At 37.6% G+C, this 12,652-nt stretch overlaps 1 protein-coding gene across 1 annotated transcript; it reads right to left on the bottom strand.

Annotated features, from left to right (window-relative positions):
- Nucleotides 1-2,452: 2,452 nt before the first annotated feature.
- Nucleotides 2,453-11,172, bottom strand: LOC307142049 (legumain-like). Its single transcript, XM_079842573.1, has 5 exons — nt 10,844-11,172; nt 5,213-5,422; nt 4,362-4,532; nt 4,213-4,280; nt 2,453-3,993 (listed from the first exon to the last, which is right to left on the bottom strand). The coding sequence occupies exons 2-5, from the start codon at nt 5,408-5,410 to the stop codon at nt 3,951-3,953; spliced, it is 480 nt and encodes a 159-aa protein (XP_079698699.1). The 5' UTR covers nt 5,411-5,422; nt 10,844-11,172; the 3' UTR covers nt 2,453-3,950.
- Nucleotides 11,173-12,652: the final 1,480 nt, after the last annotated feature.

The raw sequence follows: 12,652 nt of genomic DNA, 5'->3' as shown, positions 1-12,652 counted from the left end.
TTCACTTTAGACCTTAATCTCTCACAAAATGGCACTCATAAATACAAGATGTAGTTTGTGATCGTGATGACTCCGATTGTTCGACTATTACAATTTAATAATACTTAAATTGATATGTCATCCTCAATAAACCCGTCTCTGGCATGTTGCCTCCGATCCTTCGACTATTCCGATCTATTATGACCTGTAAAGTTTCCAGAATAATAATCATATGATGTTTGTTAATTGGCCAGAGGAGAACTGGCACCCCGACTGAGCCTGGTTTCACCAAAGGTTTATTTTTCTCCATTAGGTCACCTGATGGGGTTTTGGTTTCCTTGCCTCTGGCTTGGTGTGCTCAGTTGGGGACAACATTTTTCAACTAAATATTGAAATCTAATTATTAAACTAAATTAACCATATAAACTAAATTACTGATCTAAAGCCCACATTGTCACTGTATGATCAGTTCATTTAAATTATGACATCACCGTTTTTTCCAGAATGGCTAGACGGCTGAATAAAATTATGCTGCATTATTTTCCTGTTTAACACTCTAAAGCTGCTTTGAAACAATCTGCATTGTTAAAAGCGCTATATAAATAAAGTTGACTTGATTTAGTGGGAACAGGCTAATATGAATGGAGATCAGTTACATTCCTCAAATTTAATAGTGATTCAGAAATATGATTAGGCTACCTGATCAAGCAGTAATCCGGGAGCAGGAGGTAAGGCACAGGAGAGCATCAAGTCCCAGGTTTGGGGGTATTCCAGATAGCAGGTTGTGTGACATACCTGGTATGTTTAAGGGTAAGTTAGCAGATAACATCAACTTTCGGTTCCAAAATGACTAAACAAAAAAATAAACCTTTACAGCTGTTATCCCTGCGAGCACAGACTGTTATTTAGTTTAATCAATCTTTTTATTATATAATTGGTATTAAACCAATAATATAGTTCTTATTCACAGTGATTAAACATTACTTTAATTTCACAACCACTAATTTGGTGGCGATATGTAAATAGCCATTAAAGAAGTATGGTGTGCTTTTTTCTTAGTGTCCGTTTCCATGGTGACTTGTCTCAGTTGAGAATTAACCGCGAACATACTCTGGGTTGACACAGTTCAAATGGCTAAGCAGAGGAGAGCTTGGATGACTGCAGTGGAGTGAAAGGTCATGTTTTTTAAGCGTCCAAGTAGTTTGAGGAGTTAAAGCTAACAAGCTGAGTTTTGAGTATGTAAAGTTCAGATTGTGATTATTAGGTTTTTTTTCTCTTGATAATTTTAGGCAATTCTTAACTTTTGACTTGATATAATGGGCAAAAAACGGAAGAATCAGTCCCTTCAAGAAAGCGTTATATTAGCTGGACACCTCGTGGAAGAGAGCTGCATGGAATCGGCTGATCTGGATAAAAATATTAATATTGAAACCAATATTGTGCCGATGAAGAGGTTTTTGCAAGGCCTGTTTGCGCTACTCCATCCAAGAATCTAGCGACGAGCTCAAAAGGCAGGAACGAAGTTTCTTTACACTACTTGATTCGATCCAAAAGCTTTGTTTTATGTAGGCCTATAGCCTAAAGCACTAATGTGTTTCATACATTATAACACTTTCCAGATCGTCTTTTGCAACCGACATGCGCAGTTGAACCTGCGTGACGTCAGTGTGACGTAGGCTGTAAATTGGTCTATATCATTGATTGTTCCGACGCCCATCGTCTGTGCACGTATGCAGCACAGAAATCCCGTGTGTATATTAGATCTGTGTACTAAAGTGACTGCTACTGCTATATCTGCTGTTAATATGAATCAAACAACAAAAGATAAACAGAAAATCCCTCACTGCTCTTGACTGAATGAATGTTGGTAGCTTTATTAAGAACACATTTCTTACTTGAATGCTGCTGTTAAATGCTCTGGAGAGGAGATAAACATGGCGGACTTTGTACAGCTCTTTGAGGACGGGGTCTTTGCTAATAAGGCAGTGTCCATCAACACTCGTGGGCGGGGCCTGTGAAATGTGACGTCACTTTGCCAGGAATCTGCAAATGGCTTGTTCTGAGCGAAACACTGATTTATGGGGATTAAGAAAAGGAGAGGGTGGATTTTTACCAATATAGGGTGGTGTACACACACTGCCAAACACACATTTATGTTCAAACCCTGTACACCATGTAAAAGTGAATTTCGCATAATAGGTCCCCTTTAAGCCAGGATTAGGCCTTAGTTCAATTAGGGCATTTAGGTAGCTTTTATAAACATGCCTTCGAAAAAAATACTAATGGTGTGCATCTTGAGACAAAACAATGGCACCGACATATTTTAAGATATCTCAGTTCAGTTAAATCATGCATTTTAGTCTGGGCCTAGGGTTAAGCCTTGTCTGGGGAAACTGGGGGTGAGTGTATTAGGCTACATAAGAAACTTGCAGCCTTCAGTCAAATTGGTAGGTTTTTAGATAAAAAGCGGAAGAACTGCAAACATATTGTTTATTTTACCAGTAAATTATATTGTAGCTCATGAAACTCCAATCTAAACATATCACAGCTCTACAGCAAAAAGATGAGGACCGGGAATACCCCACAAGAGCTGCAGTTTTGGAGATGCTCTGACCCAGTCGTCTAGCCATCACAATTTGGCCCTTGTCAAACTTGCTCAAATCCTTACACTTGCCCATTTTTCCTGCTTCTAACACATCAACTTTGAGGACAAAATGTTCACTTACTGCCTAATATATCCCACCGACTAACAGGTGCCGTGATGAAGAGATAATAAGTGTGATTCACTTCAACGGTCATAATGTTGTGCCTGATCGGTGTATAATGTATTTATTTGATTTTATTTTTGTTGCTATGCGGTATATGATACAAGAATCAATGAAATCAAATAAAAAAATGTCCCTCTAGTAACATCTATTCAGTTGTCAACAGAATAAAGCTATAACTTGGACTGAAAGAAAATGAAAAGAAAAATTCCAATCAATTCAGGTTTATTATTATAATCAATAACTCACTGCTTAACAGATGATACATTGAAAAGAGGGCTGATAGTAGTTCAGTGTATTGTTTAGCCCATGTTGTCAGTGTGAACTCACTTTTCCTACAGAGCTCAATCTTAAATTACACCTCTCCTTAGTTCAGTGGTTTGAGGCTTCAGTTTGCTCTAAACAGAGGGCACTTGATATAATAGCACAGCCTGACACATCCACCATTGCACTAAACACACCTGCTCATTAACTGCTCAAAGTGCAGCTGTTTTTGAGCAGTGATCTCAGTTATTTAAGACACTTCTTAAGTATGACCACAGACTTCAGGTAGCTACGTTTGATAGATATACATTTAGTCAGATAAGAGCTCCTTTGAGTCACTACTGGAGAGAAATTGGGTATGTTCATGGCTCAGTCAACAAGGTGATGAACACCAGCTTAAAAAATAAAAATTCAAAATATTCGTGCAATATGCCGCTAAATGTGTCAAGCTAGTGTTTGTTTAAAATAGTTTGAATGCATTTGGACTTCATTCTCTAAATGGACCTGTAAATGCTTTGGTTTCCAAACTTAACATAACTGAGGTCCCAAAAAACATGCTTTAATTTCAAACGTCATTGTGTCATTCTAAATCTGTCCTGCCAAAAATCTGTTGTTCTCATTGATGAGGCATCTGATGAAAAAAACAAACAAAACATACACACACGATACATGTATAAAAAGTTAACAGCCCAAAGTGTTTGTCAGGAATCGCTGGGCACTATCTTAAAGCAGATTTCTTTCTTTAAAAAAAAAAATAAAGATCAGTAAAACATCCCATAAAAAAAATAAATTTAAAAGTGCAAATCCTCATTAAAAAGAAACCTTTTCAAAAAGATTCAAATCAAAGCTGTGTGTGTCGATACAGATTTCTTCCACAATCAGATTCTTATGTGCAGGAGTAGTTCGTCCAATAAAAGTCCTCTGAGGCTCAAATTCACATTTCTATTGTCTGAAGTAACAAATGTCATCCATGGCTGCTGTGATTCTGTGGGAATGGAGAGATATGAGATTTAAAATCACAAATAATATTGAGCCAATGAGCTCTCACATCCCACAAGTAATCTTTACATAACTCACTAGCGCAGGCAGAGGGCGCTGTTTAATTATGGAAACACACTTCACAAGCTTTATCGTTTACAAAGTTTAGACATCAGAGTCTAGAGAAAAGCAATAAGAGGTGTGAAAAAAGGAAACGTGTTTTTACCTCCAAGCCTGGTATCCTCCCTCACACAGGTTTACTAAAGCATACAGGTGTCTCAGAGCATATTCATACTGAAACAAGAGAGAAAAGATGTCACGCACACACAAACAGTGAGCACACCACAACTAATGATGCAGAAAGCCCGTTTGTACCTCCTGCTGGTGCCAGTTGAAGCAGTGCTCCTTGTAGTGCTTGATGGCTGTTTTGTAACATTCATACTGTGTGAGATCTTCACGTCCATTCATATAACCCTGCACTTCATCCTTCTCCTGCACCACATGCTCCACGATCTTACGCATAGTGTTACCAAGCAGCTCCCGCACCTACACACACACAAAAAAAAAATTAGCACAAAACCATTATAATATGATCATATTGACTGAAATCTATGACTCTGACATAAGTTTGGGGTCTGTAAGATTTTTATGTTTTTGAAAGAAGCCTCCATGTTCACCAAGGAAGGATGCATTTATTTGGTCAAAAATACAGTAAAAACAGTCATATTGTGTAATCTTATACATTATTTTACATTTTAAATATCCATTTTAATATTTTTAAATCTAATTTATTCTGAATGTTCAGCAGGTATTAGGCTACTGTAGTCTTCAGTGTCACATGATCCTTCAGAAATCATTCTAATATGCTGATTTGGTGCTTTTTTAAATATTATTATTATTATGCTTACTGAAAACAATTGTGCTGCTTAATATTTTTGTGGAAACCATGATACATTTTTTCAGAATTCTTAGATGAATAAAAAGTCAAAAGAACAGAATTTATTTGAAATCGAAATATTTTGCAACAATATACAGTTAATGCATTTGCTATAACTTTTTAACAAATTAATGTGTCCTTGTTAAATAAAAGAGAAAATTAAATAAAAGAAATAAAAAATTACGGACCCCAAACTTTTGAACAGTAGTGTACAACTTTTAACACTTAAAACAAATGTAAATAAATAATTATCTATGGAAAATGATAAGTAAATAATGGTGCTTCAAACCTGTAGATGTGCATGGATGTCTTTCATGTAACCAACAACAGCCTCAATGTCATTGGTCTTTGCGAGTTTTCTCTTCATGATTGCAAGGGGCACATCAGGGCTGCTCATGAGGTCAGGTTCAGTGATCACAGGCAACGACACAGGCTCGGCTGCCTTATCAAGACCTTTAGAGTTACCCTGGAACGCCATCACCTTCATGTGGGACAGCGTCTAAAACACAAACAAACCACAACAGTTACATTGGCAAGTACAGACATGCAGACACTACACAGAAGAGCGTTTATCAGACACGTCCTTGTCAATAAAGTATACAGAACTTCAAATGGAATCTTCCGGAACTAGCTGAGAATATATGACAGACGCTAGACCAAGAAGGAATTTACAGCATCTCAATATTCATCATATTTTTACTAAACTAATCCATATTCAGGATGCCACTCACAGTTGCTAGGGACCATACGATGAGCAAAGTTCATAAGCACAGAAATGGTAAATGATTATTTATTCCTTTTTTCACTGTAACTTCCTTCCAGTCAGGGTACTAAAATAACTTTTTGCAACAGCTGGAGAACTAGTAAACTGTGAATTTACCAGCCATTAATAATTTTGCATTATATTCATCAAAGCTCGGTTTCACAGACAAGGCTTAGATTAAAGATGCACTATGTAACTTTTCCATCCACTAGAGGTCGCCTGTTCAAAACAAAGGCGTAGTTTGATGATGCCACGTTTGAGCGCAGAATCTCGGGACATGTTAGCCTAGAAATCTAGACGCACCCTAGCGGCAGAACATTTATTTTGGCTCGAGTGTAGTCTAGCAACTCTCGGTAGACCTGAGAGCTGGAAAAACCAAACTCTTGTCAGGCCAATCACAGCGTGTGTAGAGTCTAAGGCTGGGCAATTTTATAGATTCTGCGATATAAATCGATATTTTTTTCTCCCAAGAAAGTATCGATTTTTAAGCCGCGAGTATCGATACATAAGTCCCATTCAAATCCCTGTTTACCCCCATTTGCGTTGCAGGAAGAGCGATTTGGTCAGCCAGCCGCTAGTATCGCTGTAGAGCAAGTTACCCGTACTACTAACTTTACACAGACGCCGACGTCTAACGTTACCTCTTCTTGTTTACGGAGTCAGAGCGAGGAGATTCAAAAAAAATGGCAGTGAATATAAATCCAGCGCCTTCGTGCTTAAAAGCAGATGTGTGGGAGCACTTTGGGTTTAAAAAGAAGAAGGAAAGCGACGACTTGGACTCAGGGGTCAACAACATGAGTTGCCCGCGGGTCTGTTCTAAAAATAGCTCACCATAGCAGCTGCGTTCAGTTGCTTCCGTGTTAATTTAAGCGCAGGGCTCCAGACTGAAGCCGAATATATACTAGTGTCTGTAAATAATAAACTGCAAAATACTATTTAAATATTACTCCTGCATGTTCTGTGTCTGTGTGGATGACGGGCGCAGCGCGCGCGCAATCGCTCTTGTAGTCTCTGCCGACACGAACGCATAAACTGTCACTTCATGAGAATTTACCGTTTCATTTGAGAAAACTGGGCGCGCCTCAATCAGCTCCTGGTTCAGTAGTCAGGGCACTGATCAGGACATAAGTCAATGGGCTGACTCCCTGATCAGTGCCCTGACTGAACTAGGGAGATGATGAGACGCGCACCCAGTGTCATATCATGAACACAGACACTGGTAATCACGGCAACCCGTCAAAATAAAAGTTCGGTTTAACGTGAAGAGATTGACTACAGATTGTAGCCTACAGTAAATTTATCTACGTCTCTATGTAATAATAATACGTCTCTACTAATAATAATAATAATAATAATAATGAAATAAATAATTATAATTATTAATGTTGCTTATTTTTCACTTGATCTTTCATTTATAAACAATGTTTACTTTTAAACAGCATACAGCCTTTACATGTTTATGTATTATTTACTTATGATTATCATCATGTATAATAAAACATTTAAAAAAAATAGTGGTATTGTACAGACTACTACTATACTCTTTCAGGTGTAAAACAGTTTGGATAGTTGTTAATATGAGGATTATGATGCATTATTTAAGAGTTTTAAGTAGCTCTCAAATGAAAAAAGGTTGGAGACCCTTGACTTAGACAAAGCATCGCGGTTGGTTTGCAAGCTGTGTGACACAAACGTGAAATACTCTGGAAATACAACCAAGTGTCAGTGTCAAGCTAAAAAAAGCTGTCAAAGAAACTGTTCAGAACAGGCCACTTGCTGCAATTTTTAAAACTCCATTGTTAATTGCAATACTGCACTTTATTACTTTTCAAAGGCTTGTAAGCTACAGTTTGTTTTCAATAAATGGAACTCATTTTCCCAACACATCTTTGATTCATTTTGTCCAGCATTTGCAAGCTGTAGACTCTCTGTCCAGTCAGAGACATAGTGTAATTGATGATTTTAGTTCAGTTAATTCAATCCAAGTGAATGAAACCCTCACAAGATGTCACCAAAATCACTCTGTCCCCTTTAAATCTTTCAGAAAATGATGTAAGTGTATAGAATTATATCGAATCGTATCGAATCGTATCGTTGGCTGAATATTGTGTATCGTAAGATTAGTGTATCGCTACAGCCCTAGTAGAGTCGGTGGGCGGGCTTAACATAATGACGGCACGTCACGGAGGTTCTGCGTGCTACTCGTAAACAAAGAAGCTGGCGAACAGCGGCCTTTCGAATCGGCTTTGGCCGCGACTCTGGAAGACTTGGAGTTAAGCTTTTCTTTGAGAAAAGAACAAAGAACGGCACTGAAGTCATTCTTAAGAAAAGAAGATGTGTTCTGCCGATCAGATTCTGCGAAAGTCTATCGACTAACGTTAGCTCGGCTTCACCTTCTTCGCTCTGATTGGTTGTGGCGCTCATGGCGCTACCCAATTGCGTGCAGAGGGAATTTGAAAGACAACCGTTTATCCCGCCCCTCAGATTGAGCCCTGTCAATGGTGAGTTTCCAGACCAAACATCTTGTGGATCTGGCTTGTCAGGCTTGGGACATATGGTCTTCACCTCACAGCCGGTGGAAAAGAAATCGCAATAGGACTCGGGCAGAAATCATGTTCATGGATGCGATTTATTAACGTTACCGTAGTATGATGCAGAGCAGGACCGAGTGTTGTGGAGCTGAGCAAGGCCGCTGGAGTGATTGTTAATGAGAAGAGTGGCGGGACTTTTATTATGGCAGTCGCAAGCGCCACTTCCGGTTTTCCGGTCATGAGTATGAGGTAACGCAACTCTGTTTATCATATTAGATACATCTGAGTGTGTTGAAAATCATGTTATGACGTTACTTTGTGCGTTCGCTCGGCGGCTGCTATGACACTTGTTGCACACTGCAGTGAGAGTGAAGCGTTTCTGCAGAATAAAACCGGAAAACGAGGGTAACGCAATCAACAGGCGACTCCCTCACACTGGCCTAGTGCCTAGTGGCCTAGTGGTTTTGATATTTTACTGAAAAATGTTTTACATAGAGCAGCTTTAAGTCAGAATTAGGCTTTAAACCTCTGGGGTTCTTCATTTATGGGTCACACTCAGGACCGGAGGGCGGGATTAAGATAAAAAAAAACACTTGAGTAAAATCAATGAAATATATTTTTGTTCAATAATATTTTCTCTTTTGGTGTTTTTAGATACTTTTTTTTTATTTATAATTCATATTTATGCAATAATTATGACCCATTTTTTCCCCATTGAATATAATTTAAAAAAAATGATATATAATTTTTAAAAACATTTTTTTATTAAAGCTGTATTTCATTTTAGAGTCAAACCTAGGCCTCATGAAAGCAATTTTTTAAATGAGATCGGTGCCATCCGGTGGACACATTGAGCATTTTCTATCACGCAATAGCACATTTTTACCACTATAGTGGATCTTGCGTTTTATAAAAAAAAAAAAAAAGTACAAAATCGTAGCTTCATCGGAATGGTCCGAAACTTGGTGACTTTATTGGTACTTGGTATATGAACACCCCAAAACATTGGGGACAGGATTTGAAAAGTTTAAGTGGTCGTAAAAAAAAAAAAAAAGTAACACTCAGGACCTTCGGGTCAAAAATGACCCCCATAGGAGGAAATTAATGGTAAATTCGTTTTTTTGTGCATACAATCTACAAATCAGCCAGAATGCAGAAAAACAGTGACTCAACAGTGAAGGGGTGAATCTCTAAAACATCAAGAGTGCAAAACAGACCAAAATAAAACAAAACACACACACACACACACACACACAAATTAACGCATGCCATTCCAAAAGCTAATTGTGTTTTTGTGGGTTTGAGTTTGTCTGTTTTGCACTCTTGATGGATCCAGTATACTGATATACATCCGGCTTACACCCAACTGTTTACTTTCACTTGAGACATGTTTACATGAATATGGGCATTTTGACATAATTGCATGTGTATTCAACCATTCAAGCGCAATATATGTGAAAGAGAACCGAACTTGCGATCGCATGCTAAGAGATGCGGCTTTCCGAGTTATTTTTTACTTTCAGTTTATTGCGCTCTATTGTCTCGTTCATGCATGTCAATAGTGCTGTGCTACATGTGTATATTTACTTTAATTTTTAGTTATAAAAAAGTTATAACATGATTGGTTTTTAAATAAAAATCATGATTTAATCATTCTAATAAATGTCATGTGGAGTAACCCACAAGTAAAAAGTAATATTTTTCAGGCACCTTGATTACAAGGTTATAAAGTGTTAAACATTATTTTCCAAAAGGTTTTTATATTTCATTATAGAAAGAAAGAAAGAAAGAAAGAAAGAAAGAAAGAAAGAAAGAAAGAAAGAAAGAAAGAAAGAAAGAAAGAAAGAAAGAAAGAAAGAAAGAAAGAAATGTAACCATGAATATCATTAAGATTTCATAGATATACTTTTTTTTTGGTTGCCTTAGCTAACCTTAACCTTTTGTCATATTATATATAGCCTTACTGACCTATTGACAGTCATGAGGGTCTACAGGGGTCCTCTCTGTGATATCATTTCCTGTTTATGGTTGTCACATGACAACAAATGGCTTCCTGCACACTGGTTGCATCACACTGACATTGATTTTATGGAAAAAAGTTTTTAAAATATGTATCATGATTTAAATCAAAACTGTTTCAGTGGTTATTTTCTAAAATACATTTTTTTTTTTTTAATTAAAAGATCATGCCAAACTACTTATGCCAACATTTAATTTTTCAAGAATTTCAACAGTCCCACAAAAATATGATTTAATTCAGAAATTATCTGCAATTCATTGTCTGTGTGAATTGCATTTATGTAAATTTTAAATAGATCCTAACAAAAACGTCACTGACTTAAATATATGCGGTTAGTAAATGAGAACAACAACAACAACACCAAAAAAAGAAAGAAAAAAAGAAAGAAAGAGAGAGCAAGACGCATACTAGCCTACTGAAAGTAATATCCGAAAATATGCTACTACAATATATCAAGGAGCAGGAGCACAAACTTTAATTATTAAACCCACAACATAAACACTGGCGCTAAATACGAGTAAATAAAGTTCTAACTTTAGTTCTGACTTTGCGTTATACGCATTACACAAGATTTAATGTCATTGGCAGACTGGGTAGGGCTGTTACCTGTAACTTCTGGATCCCTCAGTTTCCTTGTTCGGCGCTGTAAAATCCTTTACATCGGACAGTCCATGTGAATCTGCTCTGGACGGTTCAGGTGAGGCATTTCCACATTATTCCAGTTTTCTTAGGAAACTCTTGTTCTTCAGAGAGCAGTCAGTCTTGAACGTTCCATGCAGACTGTGCTCTCCTCTTGCTTCAAACACTCCTCTCTGCTTAATCCTCAAGAGGCTCCAGGTGAGAATTTTAAGGGAGTTTCCAAACACTGTCAGGTCCTTGAGCTCTCAGTGGCGCCACCCCGCGGCCACAGAATGAACAGACACGCGCACATTCTGTACACATGATTACGTAACAATGATTAAAGGGCGTGTGACTGATTTATATGTCATTAATGACTTGCAGGATGTATTGCTATGGAGATGCTTAGTCATCCAGGACATAGTTTATGAAATTGTACATGACATTAAAATTAATTAAATAATTATTTTAAAAATAACTTTACTAGCAGGCCTACGATAAAAATACAAAAAGATGTTAGTGTCTTTCATCAACACTTTCACTTACAATCTCTTATTTTTAAGCGTCTGGGTATGTAGACAATTCAGTTTTAGTCCAGGATTTAGCAGTTTAATCGATATCAGCCAATCTGCTGTTGGCATTACCACAACATCATATATCAAAGAGCATGTCGTCATTCCCGCCACAATCACGGTCATGATTATGGAGTTGCATGTACAAACACAATCCCACCATGATGAACATTGTGATCTTGTAGAAACCGCTGTGAGTCAAGTTTCCTGGCTTATGAAACGTGCTGCTTTTTGGTGAGACAAGTTTAGAGGCTGAATTTGACCTTGTTCATTCTTGAATCATCACTTTTTCTGGTTTTGGATGGGCATATCCAGCTCCTACATGCATTTCTCATATTTATGTTCCATATTGGGAAACTTGCAACTATTTGTTCTTCTGTGAAACAATAAAGTGAAAAGTGACGTGACGTGTAGCCAAGTATGGTGTCCCATACTCTGGAATTTCACCCATCCAACACACCTTCATCTGAAGAAGGCCTATATTTCACATTTTACTCTCTTGTCAGGTGAGGTTAAATATTTCATTAAAATATTACATCAAAATTTCATATATATCATATGTATGTAGGCTAATCACTAAACAGAGGATACAATGAAAAATCAAAAATTGAGGCCTGGTTTCAGACAGTGCACGTATTATGCCTCTTTTTTCAAGATGTAATATAAGTCTCAGGTGTCCCCAGAGTGTGTCTGTGAAGTTTCAGATTAAAATTCCTAACAGATCATTTAATATACCATTTTGAAAATGCCAATTTTTGGGTTTGAGAAAAAATGAGCTGTTTTGTGTGTGTCTCCTTTAAATGCAAATGAGCTGTTTTTCCCCACCCCCAGAGGTGAAGCCTTCACAGCTCGTGAACATGCCGTGACATTGCAGTTCTTCATCATCATGAAATATTATCATCTGCATGCGTTTTATACGGTGGCCCAGTAGTGCACAACACAACGAAATATAAAAAGCGATATGCCTATTGTGCTTTTGTGTTTTATGGACTCCATATTGTTTCTTATTCAAATGTGCTGAACGCACAAGTCTCTAGTTCATTTTTAATGAATGACACACGCAAATCAGTGGTAGTCTCTGTGTGCGCAAAGCTATTCGTAGGCTATTATTATTAATATCAATATGGCATCCCAGCAATAGGTCTGATGGCAACGTTGTGTCTCTTGCCAAAAATAGCCGCTGTAGGACGGCATAAATGGGGAACAGATGTAACATTACATTTAC

This window comes from Gobio gobio, assembly GCF_949357685.1.
Source record: "Gobio gobio genome assembly, chromosome: 18".
Taxonomy (NCBI): Eukaryota; Metazoa; Chordata; class Actinopteri; order Cypriniformes; family Gobionidae; genus Gobio; species Gobio gobio.
This window is presented reverse-complemented; position numbering and strand designations above follow the sequence as displayed.

Coding starts and splice junctions, on each gene's coding strand:
- LOC307142049 (XM_079842573.1), bottom strand. CDS start 5,410: ATGAAGGTGATGGCGTTCCAGGGTAACTCTAAAGGTCTTGATAAGGCA. Junction 4,533..5,212: donor ACATCCATGCACATCTACAG/GTTTGAAGCACC, acceptor GTGTGTGTGTAG/GTGCGGGAGCTGCTTGGTAA. Junction 4,281..4,361: donor TCAACTGGCACCAGCAGGAG/GTACAAACGGGC, acceptor CTCTTGTTTCAG/TATGAATATGCTCTGAGACA.